We start from the raw sequence: 20,885 nt of genomic DNA, 5'->3' as shown, positions 1-20,885 counted from the left end.
ACAATAACCAACTCTTGCCATTTCCAACTAGCCTGCAGTAATGACAGATACAATGATATTTTCTATTTTGAATTTTTGGGGAAAATAAAAAAGAACAGCACAAGACAAACATATAACATGTTACCACATTTGAGCATGAATTGTCAAAAAAAAAAAAAAAAAAAAGCCAGTTATCTATAGCTAAGCAGAAACTCACCAATCAATTCAATCCTGGAACAAGGTTAATCAGACCCGAAGACCTGGAAAGCAAGATGACATTCTTTGAACCAGTAGCTACTCCCTGCTCTATTGGGTCCTTGTAGGTAAGCACATCTCAGCAGGCTCTGTAAAACTCTTAACACCAAATTCTGACATCATTAAAATCATAAATCTCATAGGAATAGATGGTGAGCACTGTCTTCCAAGGTTTTACTTAATTCATTTATGGAAAAACCAGCAGAATAACACAGCTAATAAATTGATGATATAAGGAATTTAGATTTGTACAGTCAATGAAAAAGAATGCAATTTGTTAGCTACATAGGAGCTTCCCTAGACCATCAGCCGATTTCTCAAAAGAAACTTTGCGGGCCAGAAAGGAATGACAAGAGACGTTGAAAGTGATGATAAGCAAGGGCCTACAACCAAAATTACTCTATCATGCAAAGCTATCATTTAGAATTGATGGACATATAGTTTCCCAGACAGGAAAAATCTGAAGGAGTTCATCATCACCAAACCAGTATTAGATGAAATGTTGAAAGGTCTTCTTGAAGAAAAAGATAAAAAATATGGACAATAAAATGGCAATAAATACATATCTATCAACAATTGAATCTACAAACAAAATGAACAGGCAGAACAGAAACAGAATCATAGATACAGAGTTGCCAGATGGGAGGGGGGCTAGGGAATGGGTGAAAACGTGAAGGGATTAAGAAGTACAAATTGGGTGTTAGACTGACAAACCTCAAAAAGAAGGGAGAAGGGGCGCAGGAAGAGATAAATCAAATAATTTCTATGCATATATGCATAATCAATGAACACAGAAAATAGTGTGGGGAAGGCAGGAGGGGTGCAGGAGCAGGGGAGGAGGGGGTCAATAGGGGGAAAAGAAGGGACATCTGTAATACATTTAAAAATAAAAATTTTACACCTATTAGTTTTCTACATGTTATTTTCTAATTTTACAGGATTGTGAAACATCTGGGTCCCAATAATTAGTCCAAGTTGCGTTGCCAAGAGAGTTAGGTGTACCTCAAGCAAAATTATTAGAAAATGTTCTAGTATGTTGAAAATCACACAGTCATCTCTTTGCCTTATTTCCAAGTTTTGGATTATTATTTCTGAATAGATATTTGATTAAAAAGTCTCAGCATTAGAGGAAAAGAGAATGAAGAAGTTCCTTGAGAGAATCTAAGAAGCACAGAACTTTTTCATGGCATGGGATTTTAGGACACTGAATTAATATCTTAGTTGAGGATGAATAAGTGAATTTTACCAAAATAGCTAAAATATTTATATGTTATGGTAGACCATTGCAAAGCACTTTATTTACCAGATTGAGTTTTCTTTGCATTGAATCTAACCTTTTTTTGAGCAGTTTTTCCCATGCTGTCAATTTATTGACTTAAAGAGGAATCTTGTTTATCATAAAGCCATGAAAATGAATGTGATTATATTTTAATTCAAATTGCTGTAAATTACAGGAAGAGCTTAGTATATTAATAAGAATTAGGTTTTAAGGTTTGTTTTTTAGCAAACTATAAATGTAAAATGTTGATTTAATTCAATTGGTATAGTTAACTTAAAAAGAAAAACAAGTCAAATAGTATTTCTTATAGATTAACAGATAATAAATTTTAAGACCCTTAAGAACAGTGACTGCATGGTACTAGTGACTATTTTGCACTGCTGTATGGGATTTAACACGTCGTAAGTGAATCTGTAAATTCATTAAATACTTATTGAACTAATAAATAATAAATGAATGAAATATTAACACAGTATATTTATATCTTCCAGACTTATAAGGCCTTCCTTCCTGCCATGTTGAAAGCTAACCATGGTCACTTGGTTTGTATTGCAAGTATAGCAGGGTTACTTGGTGTTAGTGGACTCTCAGGTGAGTACTTTATGTGTCTTTATATTACCCGTCCATGGCACCCAGAAATTGGGATTCTTTCAAAGTATAAAAACTCTTCCTGCACCAAAGTAAATTTGACTCTATTTGTAATACCAGCGTTACATTTTCATATTTAAAATGGCAGTGGTAAGGGGAGATATTCTCTTCTTTAAAAAAAACAAAAACAGAAAACAAATAAAAGAGCCCTGGCCAGTTTAACTCAGCAGTCAGAGTGTCGGCCTGCAGACCAGAGAGATCCGGGTTCAGTTCCCACTAAGAGCACGAACCTCGGTTGCTATTTGTTCCCATCCGGGTTGGGATCGTGTGGGTGGCAACCACTCGATGTGTCTCTCTCACATCGATGTTTCTCTCTCTCCCTCTTCCCCCCTTACTCCCTCTCGCTGTATCTGAAGATAAATGGAAAAGTGTCCTCGGATGAGGATGAAAAAGTATATATATTAAAAAACAGATGAAAGAATGGGCCTCTTGGCTCATTAGTTTTCTTAGGTTAAGAGAAACTGAAATAATGCTTTATCCCCAAGGACCCAAGGATAAACCATAAAAAAGATAGTTTCAACTTTTAAAATAATTATAAAAATTAACTTGTCAAATTTTGTTACTAACAATTTTTTATTTTGTTTTAGACTATTGTTCAAGCAAATATGCAGCTGTTGGCTTTGCAGAGTCTCTCTTCTTTGAATTAAGACTAGTACTGAAAAGTAACATTAAAACCACTATTATTTGCTCATCTTTCATCAAAACTGGAATGTTTGATGGTGTTACAATAAAGTAAGTGAACACTTACAGTAACCATTGCTCTTATAATAATCTTCCAATATATGTCAATTATCTTTCTATTTTGAAGTTTTGAACTATGCACAGACAGTAAAGCACAAGAAATAATTTGAATGCCTAATTTAGTAAAAGAAAAAAAATTAAGCCCTGGCCAGTTTGGCTCAGCGGTTAGAGTGCGGCCTGCAGACCAGAGAGTCCAGATTCAGTTCGCGCTGAGGACATGTACCTCACTTGCAGTATGTCCCTGGCCCTGATTGGGGTCGTGTAGGCAGCAAGTCTCTCTCACATCGATGTTTCTTTCTCTTCTTCCCTTTCTCCCTCCCACTCTATCTGAAGATGAATGCAAAAAATAATAATAATTATCATTAAATAATTAAGTTAATGAATGTATTTAATTTAAAGATAATAATATGGTTATTAAATTTATAGTATGGTGAAAACTTAAACCTAAATTGTTCATCAGAATAATATAACAGAAAAATTAGTACAGATAAATTATTAAAATATTTAGCTTTATGGTATTGGGAACATAAGTTATTTTCTAACAAGTATACTGAATTAAAAATAACCCAAAAATAAACTATTTTGTAATTAATATAAGTGGAAAAGTTTTGGGGGGATGTGTATTTTGATATAAAGGTTATACTTTGTACAATAGTCCAAACAAAGATGCAAATGAAATATATGAGAGCTTTTACACAAAGAAGCCAATCAGTCAAATATATTGAAACATATAAACATGTCTGAGAGCAAGTGTAGTCATTATAATCACTGAAAAGGAGACAAACATGATCCAAATGACATGAATCAGCTATAATTGTAGGAAAGAGAGAGAGCCAACAAAAAAGGCTAGCTAGAAAGCAATGAGACCCTTGAGAGTCTAGTAAAACTATAAAATTAAATAAAAGTGCCAAAACAGGTGGTGAAGAGTTCTCAGAATATCGATGGGGAAATCTCTCATAAAGACACATCTATTTAGCTGGTCAAAATTAGCAAAGATAATCATTCAAAATCTTCAGAGATTGTTCAAACGCATGCAACAAATCGATGTGTTTATTCAAGAAAATCTAGGGGAAGGCCATGACATTTGGGCTAGGGGCTACACCTATCCACCCACAGCTCTGCCTTGCAGAATAACTATTTTCAGTGGGCTTGGCAAGCAAGTAACAGTTTCCAGTTCCCCCAGCTCCCTGGGGTAGAATACTATTCTGGGTAATTTGGAAGTGAGTAAACATCAGAAGATCCCATTTTCTGTGGAAGGCCTATATTGAGTATATAGACTCAGCAAGACAGTATTTGTTCCTTTTCCCTCAACACCCACTGGGTAGGAAAGATCAGAGGAGAGGTTATTATTGGTAAAGAGAGCAATTCCTCTTTCCAGGACAGCAATTTGTTGTTAGAGAGCCACACTAGTAATTTCAGCAGTCAAGTTTCAAGTCCCATCCCTACCATCTCATTAAGTTAGAAGACTTACTTTAGGTACATTCACTAGAGAGTACATTTTGGCAGATCCCAAACTCTGAGTCTCTGTATTGTGGAATATACATAAAGGGTAATGGCTTCAGCTGGATAGTGGCACTACTTCCTGCCAACTCACAGATACTACTCAATAGGGTCAATTCGTGTGGGGCCACCAGTGAAGAGTGAGTTTCTCATCACACCCAGCTTCTGCTTCATAACACAGCAGTTCTGCCAGGCAAGGGTCAAAATCAGCTTCAAAGACTAGGATCTCTGTGACTCTGCCTTGGGACTTAACTTCAAATGGCTAAGACCACAGATCACAGTACTATCCAGGAAACAGTGCAACCAGCCAGCAAATTGTACAGGTTAAAAGCTGGATGTGATATGAATACAGACAGACCAGCTAAAAACTTAAGAGAAAGAGACAAAGATTGCCTGGCTAAACTTAGTTACCTCTGACAGTCAGGTAAACTGTATGCATGCCCAAGATGGCATTCACCAAGGAATGACATCAGAAGCTACACATTACAGAAGAGACAAACTGCACTTAACTAGTCTAGCCAAGTCACTAAATAAATTAGCAAACAACCCTAATAACAAACCCAATGGAGGACTATTATCAGGTTGCTACAACATATCACATAAAATGGCTACTTTTTAACAAAAAACAATGATATGCAAAGACACAGGAAGGTATGACCCATACACAGGAAAAAAAAAAAATGTATGCAATGTAAGTTACCTTGAAGGTGACCCAGATATTAGACTTAGTAGACAAACTTCAAAGAAGCTATCATAAATACACTCAAAGATCTAAAGATATGCATATTTTATTTTGTTTTGTTTTTAATATTATAATTACTTTATTTTTTTAAATTAATTTATTTTTGTTATATGTGTTTCTCCTTTTCTCCCTATTGACACTCTCTTCCCCACTCCCAACCCCCCTTCACAGTATTGTTGTCTATGTCTTTATGCATATAAATTCTTTGGTTTCTCTCCCCCCACCCCCCACAACCTAAGGTTTATCAGTCTGATCCCTATTTCTATGTCTCTAGGTCTATTATATTCCACAAATAAGTGAGATTATGTGATATTTGTCTTTCTCTAAATGGCTTATTTCACTTAATATAATACTCTCCAGGTCCCTAAATATTTTAAAAATGGAAAGAAACTTTAATGACAATACTTCACCAAATATCAAGAAATAGATAGAAATTGTTTTTGGATAAAAAAGGACCAAATATAAATTTGATGGTAGAAAAGAACCAGTGTAAATTTGGAAATGGGAAAAAAGTAACTGAAACAAAAGTAGAATTGAGTTGGCAGAAAAGAGACTAAGTGACCTTAAGGATAGATGAATAGATAGTATGCAATGAGATGAAAAGAGTGAAAAATGAAGAAATATGAACAGACCTTTAGAGAAATCTGGTACACCATTGATCATATCACATCACCAGAGAATAACAGAAAGATATTGAAGGACCAGAAAAATATTCAAAAAAATAATGGCGGAAAACTTCCCAAATTTAATTTTTAAATAAATAATTTACATATTCATGAGGCTACATATGCATGAAGTAGGTTAAACACAAAGGGTGACACACTCAAACACATCATATACTAAAAATGTTGAAAAACAAAACAAAAAAAAATTTTGAAGGAAGCAAAAGAGAAAAATGACTCATTATATGCAAAGAAACCCAAACACAATAAACAGCTGATCTCTTAATAGAAGCAATAAAAGCCAGAGGCAGTAGATGATATATTGTAAGTGGGGAAAGGCAAAACTTATCAGCCAAGAATCTTCTATCCAGCAAAACTTTGTTTCAAAAATTAAGGCAAAATAAGATAAAAGTGAAGTAAAAAAAAAATTAAGGCAAAACAAAAACTGAAAGAATTTGTTGCTAGCACTTTATCTTACAAAAAATGCTAAAGGAAGTTCTTTAGGCTACAAGTGACACCAAAAAAATAAATTAAATTTACATGAAGAAAAACAAAGAATGCTAGTAAAGGTAATAAAGTAAGTTATTTTAAAAAGACAGTGAAAATACATATTTCTTCCCTTTTCTTAACTGATTTTAAAATTAAATGTGTAAATAATGTGCACATAATAGTATTATTGGGCCTATGTCATATAGAAACTTAATATTTTGACAGTAAGATTACAAAGAAAGTTGGTAGCCACAAAGCTGTAAAGGAGTAAGGTAACTCAAATCCACAGAAAGAAATGAAAAGAACAAAAAGAGAGACGATTGATATAATAAACTCTAGAAACATATATTTTTTCTCCTTTTCCCAGTTTTTATAAAACATACATTTATAAATAATTACAACAATGTATGTTTTACCTTAAACATATATTGACAAATATGTATAACAGTAATACAACATGGGAGAGATAATATAGCAAAGAAAGTATAGTAAAGTAAATATAATATGGTAAAATAAATATAATAAATTTTCTGTATCTCTTGGGAATTAAAGTAGTATAAATCTGAAGTAGATTCTGATAGGTTAAGATGCACATTATATGCCCTAGGAAAACCTCTAAGAAAATAACTAAAAGAAAATACAGATTAAAATTTATTAAAGGATGCCCTATGATAAATTTTTTTAAAAGGCATAGACCTAATAGACATTTATAGAACACTCCATGTAATAAAAGCAGAATTCACCTTCTCACATAAACATATAACATTCTCCAAGATAGACCATATGCTAGACAACAAAACACCATCGGTTAACTTGAAAAGAATTAAATGATGCAAAGCATGTTCTCTGACCAAAATGGAATGAAATTAGAAATCAACCCCAGAAGAAATTTTGATTTGTAAATATGTGGAAATACAAGATACCAAAACTTATGGGATGCAGCTAAAGTAGTTCTTAGAGGGATATTTGTAGCTATAAATGACTACATTAAAAAGAAGAGCCCTGGCCAGTTTGGCTCAGCGGTTGAGCATCGGCCTGAGGACCAGAGAGTCCCAGGTTCAGTTCCTGCTAGGGGTACATACCACAAAAAAAAAAAAAAAGAAGAAGAAGAAGAAGAAGAAAGATTCTGAATAAAAATCTTCCACCTTAAGAAACTATAAAAAATAAAATCACATTAAATCCAAAGCAACTAGAAATAATAAAATTTATAGCAGAAATAAATGAAATAGAGAATAGAAAACTAGAGAAAAAAATCAATGAAACCAAAGTTGATTTTATGAAAAGATCAACAAAATTAATAAAACTTTAGCTGGAGTAAACAAACAAAAAATAAGAAAGAATAATCAAATTACTAAAATCAGGAATAAAAGAAGGAAAATTATTTCTGACAGAAAAAAAAATAAATCATAAGAAAATACTAGATAGCCCTGGCCAGTGTGGCTCAGTTGGTTGGGTATTTTCCCGTGCACTGAAAAGTTGTTGGTTTGATTTCTGATCAGGGCACATGCCTGGGTTGTGGGCCCAATCCTCAGTGGGGCATGTGCAGAAGGCAGTTGATTGATGTTTCACTTTCATTGATGTTTCTCTCTCAGGGTCTCCCTCTCCTTTCCTCTTTCCCTAAAAATCTATTTTAAATTTAAAAAAAAAAAAGAAAAGAAAATACTAGATAACTTAGGTGAAATAGACAAATTCCTAAAGAACCAAAACTAACAAAACCAACTCAAGAGGAAATAGAAAACAAAAAACAACTAAATTTACTTAAATAAGGGATTGAATGAGTAATTTAAAAAACTTTCCATGAGGAAAATCCCAGGTGCAGATAGATTCACTAGTGAATTCTAGCAAACATTTAAAGAATTATTATCAATCCTTCAAAAACTCTTCCAAAAATAGAAGAGACTTAAATACATTCCAACTCATTCTATAACACTGATACCAAAATCAGACAGACAACACAACAAAATACAACTAAAATTCAATATCCCTTATGAATATAAATATAAAAATCTCAATAAAATACTAACAAACTGAACCTAGCAACACCTAGTAATTATAACACGCCATGGCCAAGTGTAATGTGTCCTGCAAGGTTGGGTTAACATATAGAAATAATGTAATGTAACACATGACATCAGTAAAGAAAAAATGCCACATGATCATATCAATAGACACAGAAAAAACATATAACAATCTAACATTTTTACTATAAAAACACTCGAGAAACTAGGAATAGATGGGAACTTCTACAACCTAATAAGCAGCATCTATGAAAAAGGATCTACAGCTAACATTATACCTAATAGTGAAAAACTGAAGGCTTTTACACTAAGATTAAAAATCAGACATAAATGTCTGGCTCTGCTTTCAAAACTCTGATGCAGTTCCTGTTAAACAGGACAATTAGGCAAGACTATGAAACAATAAGTATCCAGATTGGTAAGGAAGAAGTAAAACTATCTTTATTCTCAGATGACATGATCTTGTATTTATTGATAATCCTAAGGAATATTCATATGCATGCAAATTGTTAGATCTAAGAAATAAATTAAGCGAGGTTGCTGGAATAACATACAAGATCAATATACAAAATTTAATTGTATTTCTATATACTTGTAATGAAAAATACAAAAAAAAAATTAATAAACCAATTCCATTTACAATAGCATAAAAATGATAAAACACTTAGTAATAAATTTAATAAGAGAAATACAAAACATACTTTGAGATTTACAAAACATATTTTAAATTAATTTATTTATGTTACAGATGTTTCTCCTTTTTCCCCCACTGATTCCCCCCTCACCCTCCCTCCCTGCCCTGTCACCAGCTTTGTTGTCCATGTCCATTGTTCATGCATACCTGCATATAAGTTCTGTGGTTTATCTCTCCCCCACCACCTCCACTTCTGGGGATTTGTCAGTCTGTACCCCACTTCCACATCTCTGGGACGATCCCATTCCTCAGACTGTTATGTTCATTGTATTCCACAAATAAGTGAGATTATATTATACTTGTCTTTCTCTGTTTGGCTTGTTTCGCTTAGGATAATACTTTCCAGGTCCCTCCATGTAGTCTCAAAAAATAAGAGATCTTTCTTTCTTACAGCTGCATAGTACTCCATTGTGCATATGTATCACCGCTTTTTTATCCATTCATCTACTGATGGACACTTGGGCTGTTTCCAGATCTTAGCTATTGTAAATAATGCTGCTACAAACATGGGGGTACATATATTCTTTCTGATTGATGTTTCAGGCTTCTTAGGGTATATTCATAGAAGTGGGATCACTGGGTCAAATGGAAGTTTAATTTTTAATTTTTTGAGGTAACACCATATTGTTTTCCATAGTGGCTGCACCAGTGTGCATTCCCACTAGCATGTACTAGAGTCCCCTTTTCTCCACACCCTTGCAAACACGTCTTGTTTGATGATTTGTTGATGGCGGCCATTCTGACAGGTATGAGGTGATACCTCACTGTTGTTTTAATTTGCATCTCTCTGATGATTAGTAATGATGAGCATTTCTTCATATGTGTCTTAGCGATTTGTATATCCTGTTTGGAGAGGTATCTATTCAGTTCCTCTGCCCATTTTTTAATTGGGTTCTATGTCTTCCTTTTGTATGAGCACTCTATATGTATTGGAAATTAACCCCTATATCATTGGCAATTATACTCTCCCATACAGTGGGTAGCCCTTTCGTTTTGATGATTGTGTCTTTTGCTATGCAGAAGCTTTTGTGTTTCATGTAGTCCCATGTGTTCATTTTCTCCCTTGTTTCTGTTGCCTTAGGTGATGTATCAGTGAAAATTCTGCTACATATGATGTCTGAAATTTTGTTGCTTACAGTTTCTTCTAGGATTTTTATGGATTCATGAGTCACATTTAAGTCTTTTATCCATTTTGAGTTTATTCATCTGTAGGGTATAAGTTGATGGTCTAGTTTCATTTTTTTGCATGTAGCTGTCCAATGTTTCCAACACCATTTATTAAAGAGGCTGTCCTTACTCCACTGTATGCTCTTGCCACCTTTGTCAAATATTAGTTGAGCATATTGCCTTGGGTCCATTTCTGGGTTCCCCGTTCTGTTCCACTAGTCTATATGCCTGTTCTTGTGCCAGTACCAGGATGTTTTGATTACAGGGACTTTGTAGTATAACCAGAAATCTGGAAATGTGATCCCTACAACTTTGTTCTTCTTTTTCAAAATTGCTGTGGATATTTGAGGTCCTTTTTGGTTCTATATGAATTTTTGAAGTATTTGTTCTAATTCTGTGAAGTATGTCCTTGGTATTTTGATGGGAATTGCATTGAATCTATAGATTGCTTTGGGTAGTATGGACATTTAATGATGTTACTTCTTCCAATCCATGAACAGGGTATGTGCTTCCACTTTTTTATATCTTCCTCTATTGCTTTTTTCAATGACCTGTAGTTTTCTGTGAATAAATCCTTTATTTCTTTGGCTAAGTTTATTTCTAGGTATCTTAATTTTTTTGCCACAATGGTAAATGGGATTGTTTTCTTAGTTTCTCTTTCTGTGAGTTCATCATTGGTGTATAAAAATGCCATCTATTTCTTGATGTTAATTTTGTATCCTGCTACTTTCCAAATTAATTTATTAAGTCTATTAAATTTTTGATGGAGTCTTTGGGGTTTTCTACGTATAGTATCATGTCATCTGTGAATAATGACAGTTTTACTTCCTCCTTTCCAATTTGGATCCCTTTTATTTTTCTTCCTGTCTGATTGCTGTGGCTAAGACTTTCAGTACTGTGTTAAATAAGACTGGCGAAAGTGGGCATGCTTGCCTTGTCCTGTTCTTAAGGGAAATGCTTTTTATTTTTGCCCATTGAGTATGATGTTGGCTGTAGGTCTTTCATATATGGCCTTTATTATGTCGAGATATGATCTCTCTATTCCCACATAGCTGAGCGTTTTTATCAGAAATGGATGCTGGATTTTGTCGAAGGCTTTTTCGGCATTTATTAATATGATCAGGTGGTTTTTATTTTTTATTTTATTTAAATGATGTATCACGTTTATTGATTTGCAAATGTTGTACCAGCCTTGCATCCCTGAGATGAATCCCACTTGGTCATGGTGGATAATCTTTTTGGTGTATTGCTGGATCCAATTTGCTAGTATTTTGTTCAGGATTTTGGCATCTATGTTCATCAGGGATATTGACCTATAGTTTTCTTTCTTGTTGGGTCTTTTTCTGGTTTTTGAATTAGAATTATGCTGGCTTCATAAAACGAGTTTGGAAGTCTTTCTTCTTCGTGAATTTTTTGAAATAGTTTGAGGAGAATGGGTGTTAGTTCTTCTTTGAATGTTCGGTAAAACTTCCCCATGAAGCGATCTGGGCCTGGGCATTTGTTTGCTGGGAAAGTCTTGATTACCTCTTCAATTTCTTTTGTTGTTATTGGTCTGTTCAAGTTTTCTATCTCTTCCTGATCCAGTTTTGGGAGACGGTGTGTTTCTAGAAATTTGTCCTTTTCGCTTAGATTATCGAATTTGTTGCCATATATTTATTCATAGTAGTTGTTAACGATCTTCTGTATTTCTGTGGTGTCAGTTGTTACTTCTCCTCTTTCATTTCTGATTTTGTGTATTTGGGTTCTCTCTCTTTGTTTCTTGGTGAGTCTAGCTAAGGATCCATCAGTCTGGTTTATCTTTTCGAAAAACCAGCTCTTTGTTTCATTGATTCTTTGAATTGTTTTTTTGGTCTCCACGTCATTTATTTCTGCTCTGACCTTTACTATTTCCTTCCTTCTACTTGCTCTGGGGTTTTGTTTTGTTTGCTCTCTAGTTCTTTAAGTTGTAAGGTTAGATAGTCTATAAGAGATTTTTCTTGTTTTTTGAGGTAAGCCTGTAGTGCTATGAACTTCCTTCTCAGTACTGCTTTTGCTGCATCTCATAGATTCTGTGTTGTTGGATTTTTCTTTGGTTTCCAGGAAGTTTTTAATTTCTTCTTGTTCTCCTCGGTAACCCATTCACTGTTTAATAACATGCTATTCAGCTTCCATGTGTTCAAATGTCTTTGCATGTTCTTGTTGCAATTGATTTCTAGTTTCATGCCATTGTGATCTGAGAAGATGCTTGATATGATCTCAGTCTTCTTGAACTTGTAGAGTTTGTGTCCTAACATGTGGTCTTTCTTTGAGAATGTCCCATGTGCACTTGAGAAGAATGTGAATTTGGTAGTTTTGGGGTATAATTCTCTGTAGATATCTATTAAATCCATTTGGTCTAGTGCTTCATTTAGAGTCTCTGATTCCTTGCTAATTTTTTGTCTAGAGGATCTATCCAATGATGTCAGCGGGATGTTGAAGTCCCCTGCTATGATTGTATTGCTGTTGATTTCTCCTTGAAAGTCCTCCAGAAGATTTTTGATATATTTTGGTGCTCCGATATTGGGTGCATATATGTTTATCAAGGTTATATCTTCCTGTTGGATAGATCCTTTCAATATTATGTAGTGGCCTTCTTTGTCTCTAGTTATGGCCTTCATTTTGAAATTTATTTTATCAGCTATGAGTATTGCTACCCCGGCTTTTTTTTCATTTTTGTTTGCTTGGAAGATTTTTTTCTATCCTTTCACTTTTAACCTATGTGAGTCTTTTGTTGTGAGGTGGTTCTTCTGTAAACAACAAGATGAGTCATGCTTTCTTATCCAATCAGCTACTCTGTGTCTTTTTATGAGAGCATTCAATCCATTTACATTTAAGGTAATTATTGATATGTACTTATTCATTGCCATTTTTGTTTAGTGTGGTTATATTTTTCTTCCTATTTCTCCTACTAATTACAGAAGTCCTTTTAACATTTCTTGCAGTGTTGGTTTGGTGTTAATGTATTCTCTTAGCCTTTTTTTGTCTGCGAAGCTCTTTATTTAACCTTCTATTTTGAACAATAGCCTTGCTCCGTAGAGTATTCTTGGATTCAGATCCTTGTTTTTCATGACCTTGATTACCTCATGCTATTCCCTTCTGGCCTGTAGTGTTTCTGCTGAGAAGTCAGCTGAGAGCCTTACGGGGTTTCCTTTGTAGGTAAGCTGTTGCTTATCTCTTCCTGCATTTAGGATTCTCTCTTTGTCTTTAATTTTTGTCATTTTAATTACTATGTGTCTTGGTGTGGGCCTGTTTGGGTTCTTCTTACTTGGGGCTCTCTGTGCTTCTTGAACTTGAATGCCTTCTTCCTTCACCAAATCAGGAAAGTTTTCTGTCACTATTTCTTCAAATATATTCTCTAACCCTTACTCATTTTCTTCTTCTTCGGGAACTCCTATGATGCGAATGTTATTACATTTCCAGTTGTCCCACAGTTCTCTTAAGCTGTTTTCCTGTTTTTTTAATTATTTTTTCCTTTTGGTTTTCTGATTGTTTGATTTTTTTCTACCCTATCTTCTAATTTACTGATCCGGTCCTCGGCTTCCTTTACTCTGCTATTTAGACTTTCCAATGTGTTTTTTGTTTCTGATATGTCATTCTTCGTTTCTTTTTGGTGGTTTTTAATTTCCAACTGGTTGATTTTTAACATTTCATTGTCTTTACTCATGGTGCTCATGTCCTTACACATGTTGTTGAGCTTCTTCAAGATCATGGCTCTGAATTCTAGTTCTGTTAACTTGCTTAACTGCACCTCATTTATCTCATCTTTGGTAGAGGTCTCTTGTTCTTTCATTTGGCTTTTGTTTCTGTGTTTCCCCATTTTGGCTATCACAGTGGGCTTCAGAGCCTGCCAAATTTTCCCTGTGAGTGTTGGTGTTCTGCTGTTTGTGGCTCTCTCTCCTGGTTTTGGATGAGGCAGCGAGGACCCAAGTTAATCACCACTGTCAAGTCTTACCTTCCTGGTTAGAGTTGCTAGCCCAGGGAATGGTAGTTATCTTCTAGCTTTGTGCCTGGAGGCTATTAGTAGAGGTCACCTAAAGAACCTTGGTTTTTGAGTTGAATGAAAACTCCCTCAGGCCCTGGCTAGTTTGGCTCAGCGGTTAGAGTGTCGGCCTGAGGTCTGGAGAGACCCGGGTTCGGTTCCCGCTAAGGACATGTACCTCGCTTGCAGTTTGTCCCCGGCCCTGGTTGGGTCCTGTGGGTGACAACCACTTGATGTGTCTCTTTCATGTCAATGTTTCTCTCTCTCTCTCTCTCCCTTCCACTCTATCTGAACAAAATAAAAAAATAAAAAATAAACCTCCTTCAGGTGCTCAGTGTAAGAGGATTTCCCAAGGGTGGGGCAGATGCTTGTTGTTAATGGGCCTCAATTAACATTTCAATGGTCACCAGTTGGGGTTGAATCTCTGAGGGAGGGGCCGCTGGCTCTCCCCAGAGCCCTGGGAGGGAGTAAGTGACCACAGTGGTGCGTGGCTGCAACTCAGCAAAAGCTCTGAGCACCCTCCAAATCGAGTGTCCCCACACAGTTCCAGTCCAGTCTGCCCTCCCCCTGCCAGAGCCCAAGGTGAGTGGCTGCTGCTATTTTAGCCTCTGTCCTGGCTCTGCACTGTGGGGCCGCTTGGGAGTGTAACTCGTGGGCGGCACTCCCAGCTAGGCCGTCGCTCCTGGCTGAGGCTGAGGCCACCGCACCTCCCAGCCGAGGCCGCTGCAGGTCCCAACCAAGGCTGCCTCAGCTCCCAGCCCGGTCCGCTGCAAACCATGGGCTCCCGGCCCCCTCTAGCGTCTTCGCAAGCCTACCAGGATTGAATCAGTGTCCCTGGTTATGTGGCCCTCCAAGCTGCTTTTCAGTTTCCTTTTTCTGATGATTTGTCTTTATTTTTGTTGTAATTCCAGTTTGGTCCTGGGAGATGGTCTGTGTAGCTTCCATTCACTCCGCTGCCATTTTCAGTCTCCTACAAAACATTTTGAAAGAGATTAAAGAAGACTTAAATAGGTGGAAAGAAATCCCATGTTCAGAGATTGGAAGAGTAACTGTCATTAAGATGCCAGTATTCTCCAAATTGATCCACAGATTTAATGGAATTCCTATCAGAATCCTAGCTGTCTTTTTTTGGGGGGGGAGGGGGGGGACAGGAATTGATGAGATGATTCTAAAATTGTTGTAGAAATGCAAAGGACCTAGAAAACCAAAACTATCTTGAAAAAGAAGAATACAGTGGAAGTGAATCAAACTGCCCAATAGCAAAACTTAGTACAAAGCTACACTAACCAAGACAGTGTGACACTGGTCAAAGGACAAAGATATAGATCAATGAAATAGAACTGAGAGACCAGAAATAAACCCTTGTACTTATGCTCAGTTGATTTTCAACATAATGCCAATGCAATTCAATGAGAAAATAATAGTTTTTTAAACAAATGGTGCTGGGAAAACTGGACAGCCCTATCTATGGAAAAGAATGAAATTGGACACTTATTTCCTGTCCTATAGAAAAATTAACTCAAAATAAATCAAAGACCTAAATGTAAGAGATAAAAATATAAAGTTCTTAGAAGAAATAGTGTAAATCTTGTGACCTTGGATTAGGCAATGATTTATGACACCAAAATACAAGCAACAACAATGGAAGTTAAATAAATTAGACTTAATTAAAATATAAAAATGTGCACTTCATAGGACATCAAGAAAGTGAAAATACAAGTCACACAATGATAGAAAACTTTTGTAAATCATACAGCTGATAAGGGACTTAAGAACATGTAAGGAAGTCTTTACAACTCAACAATAAAAAAACAACCTAATTGCCCAGCCAGTGTGGTTCAGTGGTTGAGTGTCAACCCATTTACTAAGAGGTCGCTGGTTTGGTTGCCGGTTCGGTTCCCATTCAGGGCATATGCCCAGGTTGTGGGCCCAATCCCCAGTGGGGGACATACAGGAGGCAGCAAATTGATGTTCTCTCTCATCAATGTTTCTTTCTCTCTCTCTCTCTTCCTTCCTCTCTCTCTGAAATCAATACAGAAAAAAAAATTAAAAATAACAATTTAAAAATTGGCAAAATATCTGAGTGCACATTTCTCCCAAGAAGATATACAAATAATCAATATACACATAAAAAAGATGTTTAATATAATTAATCTTTAGGGAAATGTACATCAAAGCCACAAAGAAAAACCACTTTATATCCACTAGGATGGCTATACTCAAATAGACAGATGGTAAGTGCTGATAAGGCTGTGAAGAAATTGAATTCCTCATGCATTGCTTGTGGGATTGTCAAATGGTGCAGCCACTTTCAAAAACAGTTGGACAGTTCCTCAAAAATAGTTACCATATTTTCATTCCTAGATCTATATATCCAAGAATATGAAAACATATGTTTACACAAAAACTTGTACACAAAATGTTCATAGCAGCATTATTCATAATATCAAAAAAGTGGAAACAGCTCAAAAGACCATCAACTGATGAATAGATAAACAAATGGGGTATTTCTATATGATGAAATATTATCAGCTATAAAAAGGAATGAAATACTGATACATGCTGCCACATGGATAACCATGAAAACCTTATGCTATGCTATAAAAGACCACATATGGTATGATTCCATTTATATGAAATATTCATAATAGGCAAATCTACAGAGACAGAAAGTAGATTATTGGTTGCTATGGGCTGGAGGAAGGGCAAATTGGGAGTGATTGTTAAGGGGTACAAAGTTTCTTTTAGGAGTAATGAAAATATTCTGGAAATAGGTAGTTACCAATTCTTAATATACAAAAAGTCACTAAATTGTACATTTTAAAAGGATGAATTGTATGGTATATAAATTATACCTCAATAAAGCTGTTATAAAAAAAAACACAATGAGATAATTTCACATCAACCAGGATGGCTATAATAAAAAAGAGAGACAATAACAAGTGTTGGTGAAGATATGGAAAAAGTAGAACACACAGATTGCTGGTGGAATTATAAATTGGTGCAACTGCTTTGGAAAATAGTTTGACGGTTCCTTAAAATGTTAAGCATGGCAGTTACCATATGGCCCAGTATATACCCAGGAGAAATGAAAACATGTCCCCAGAAAAACTCATATGCAAATGATTATACCATATTATTCATAAAAGCTAAAAATGTGGAAACAATCCAAATATCCATAGACTAAAAAATGGATAACTAAAATGTGGCATATCCTTACAGTAGAATACTGTATGTGATGCAATAATGCAGCAAAAATCAATGAAAGCATCTATGAGAAGCAATTGACTATGTGGAATCTATATTTTATTATTTGTAAATCCTATACTATGCATGCTTTAAATCAGTTAAATTTATAAAACATTTATATATGAACATAATGTATATACATGTGTATATGTATATATACACACATAATTTAAGTGTGTGTGTGTATCTTTTTTTTTTTTCCCCCAGTCTGAGTTGTGTTAATGCCCTCGTTTACAGAAGTGGTGTGCCTTTGACGAGCTATCTCTGCATCAGTGCCTCTGGTCGATCAGGACAACTATATAAAGCATTATTTGCATTGTTGCTAATCCACTTTCCTCTTTTAACTGTCACAATAATTTCCAAATTTTGGCTGATTGCCTCTCCACTCGAGATCAATGTCTTTCATCATAAAACATGCAGAGCAGTTAAGCCTCACCACTTGGCAGCCCAGAAGTCAAAAGATTTGTCAATTTATCTGCTTGTCCAGGTTCTTTTGTAGTAACATGTGTTCGGCTTGTCTTTGGCACTGACTTAGAGCTAACAAGGTTATGGGCACCAACTTCTAAGTTGTCTGGGAATACACACCCATCCCCCCACTCACCGGTGATTTCCAATCCGCGTGTCAGCCCAAGTAAGTTAGAGGATGAAGTTTCTGTCGCATTTTGCACTCTCCTGACTAATCAGTGTTATAAATGACAACACTTCTCTCATAATTACTGAGTACTCACAACTTTTCAGAGATTGTGCTAAGTACTTTTCAAGTTTCATTCCCAAAACCACATGAAGTACATACTATTATTACCTCCATTTTATAGATGAGTAAACTGAGGCATGGAGTTCTTCAGTTATTCACTCAAGGCCGTATAGCCAAAGGACCTGGATTCTGGATTTGCACCCCTGAAGTTTGAATATAGAGTCTATACTCTTAAATCCTTTGCTAAATATCTAGTATGTAAAAATAAAAAGACAAATAAATTGGGAGACAGTATTTTTAACATCTATAACAGAATTGTCAACCTTAGCATAAAAGAGATAGAAAGGATAGAGATAATTTATGACAGAATTATAAAAGCTAATAAGTATATATGAAATATCTACCTAAATGAGTAATGAGACTTTAATATATAGTATTACCAAGCATACTGGCAAAAAATTTCAAAGCAGAATATATAATGTTGGAGATATAAGGAAAATTTTACACATATATAAATCATGAGAGAGCAAAATGTTCCTCATTTTTAGAAGATATTTGGCCTTAGAAATGGCCTATATTTTTGCCCAGCAACTTTACAATTATGATTTATGCCAAGGAAATAATTGTGGGTATTTATTGAGATTTATCTACATGGATGATCATTACAAAAACTGCTTTTATCCCATTCCATTTTATTGAGATATAATTGACACATAGCACTGTATTAGTTTAAGGTGTACAACATAATGGGTTGGCATGTGTTTATATTAAATGATTACCACAATAAAGTTATTTAGCATCCATCACCTCACTTAGTTACAATTTTGTTTTCCTGTGATGGGAACTTTTAAGATCTACTCTTTCTGCAACTTTCCAATATACAGTGCCATAGTGTTAACTAGTAACCATGTTACATAACATCCTCATAATTTATTACTATTGTAACTGGAAGTGTGTACCTGTTGACCATCTTTACCCATTTCTCCCACTTCCACCCCCACCTCTGGCATCCCCCAATCTTCTGTTTCTGTGAGTCCGGTGTTTTAGATTCCACGTGTAAGTGAGGTCATACAGCATTTGTTCCTCTCTTTCTGATTTATTTTCCTTAGCTACTGCCCTCAAGCTTTGTCCATGTTGTTGCAAATGGCAGGATTTTCTTTTTTTTATAATTGAATAATATTCCATTGTATGTGGTTGCACCAATTTACATTCTCACAAACAATGCACAAAGGTTACCTTTTCTCCAACTGTCCTTGCCAATACTTTTTATCTCTTGTCTTTTTAATAATAGCCATTTTAATAGATGTGAGGTGATATTGTGGTTTTGCTTTGCATTTCCCTGATGATCAGTGATGTAAAGCATCGTCTTATGTACCTGTTGGCCATTTGCATGTCTTTGTTTTTTAAGTGTCTATTCACTTCCTTTGCCCATTTTTAAGTTATATTCTTTGGGTTTTTGCTATTGAGTTGTGTGTTTTATATTATTTTGGATATTAACCCCTAATCAGATATACAATTTGCAAAGTTTTTCTTCTATTCCATAGGTTACATTTTCATTTTGTTGATAATTTTACTTTGCTGTGCAGAGCTTTTTAAATTGATGTAGTCCAGTTTATTGACTTTTTTCTTTTGTTGCCTTTGCTTTTGGTGTCAAATACGAAAAAAAAAAAAAAAAATTGCCAAAACTGATGTCATGGAGCTTTTCTTTATTTGTTGTTCTGGGTGTTTTATGGTTTCAGGTCTTACATTCAAATCTTTCATCTATTTTGAGTTAATTTTTGTGTATGTTGTAGGATAGGGGTTTAGTTTTATTCTCTTACTTGTGGCTGGCCATTTTCCCAGCACCATTTATTAAAAATATTTTCCTTTACTCATTGAATATTTTGGCAATTTTGTTGTAAATTAATTGACCACATATGCATGGGTTTATTTATGGGTATTCTCTTTTGTCCCACTGATCTGTCTGTTTTTATACCAGCACTATACTGTTGTTTGTTTGTTTGTTTGTTTGTTTGTTTGGTATGTGCCCCTAGCAGGAACTGAACCCAGCACTGTCTAGTCCACAGGTCGACGCTCCAACCACTGAGCCAAACCGGCCAGGGATGTATAATGTTTTGATTACTATAGTTTTGTAATATAGTTTAAAATCAAGAAGTGTGGTGCCTCCAGTTTTGTTCTTATTTTTCATAATTACTTTGGCTATTCAGGGTCTTTTGTTGTTCCATGCTAATTTTAGGATTGTTTGGTCTATTTCTGTGAAAAGTGTCATTGCAATTTTTATAAGGATTGCACTAAATTTGTAACTGGCTTTGGGTAACATGGACTTTTAACAATATTAATTCCTCCAATCCATGAGCACAGAATATCTTTCCATTTATTTGTGTCTTCTTCAATTTCTTTCATTACTGTCTTATAGGTTTCAGTGTACAAATCTTTCACCTCCTTGGTTAAATTTCTTTCTACATATTTTATTCTTTTTGATGAAATTATCAATAGAATATATTTTCAATGTCTCTTACTGATAGTTTGTTATTAGAATACAACTAAATTTTGTATATTAATTTTGTATCCTGCAACTTTACTGAATTTGTTTATTAGTTCTGCTTTTTATGGAGTGTTTAGGGTTTTCTCTATATAATATTTCATCTGAAAATAGAAACTGTTTTATTTACTTCTTTCTTTCTAATTTGCATGCCTTTTATTTCTTTTTCTTCCCTAATTGTTCTGGCTAGGACTGCCATTGCTATGTTGAATAAATGAGGCAAGAGTAG

General features: G+C 35.0%; 1 protein-coding gene across 1 annotated transcript in view; it reads left to right on the top strand.

Moving 5' to 3' along the window:
- The window catches only part of SDR16C5 (short chain dehydrogenase/reductase family 16C member 5), a 71,135-nt gene that overhangs the window by 6,362 nt on the left and 43,888 nt on the right, over window positions 1-20,885 (top strand). Inside the window, exons 3-4 of the mRNA XM_036264425.1 lie at window positions 2,005-2,104; window positions 2,749-2,882. Of these exons, the coding sequence (XP_036120318.1) occupies window positions 2,005-2,104; window positions 2,749-2,882 (234 nt within the window). The remainder of the gene's footprint in view (window positions 1-2,004; window positions 2,105-2,748; window positions 2,883-20,885) is intronic.

The sequence above is a fragment of the Molossus molossus genome, unplaced genomic scaffold (assembly GCF_014108415.1).
Source record: "Molossus molossus isolate mMolMol1 unplaced genomic scaffold, mMolMol1.p scaffold_m16_p_16, whole genome shotgun sequence".
Taxonomy (NCBI): domain Eukaryota; kingdom Metazoa; phylum Chordata; class Mammalia; order Chiroptera; family Molossidae; genus Molossus; species Molossus molossus.
This window is presented reverse-complemented; position numbering and strand designations above follow the sequence as displayed.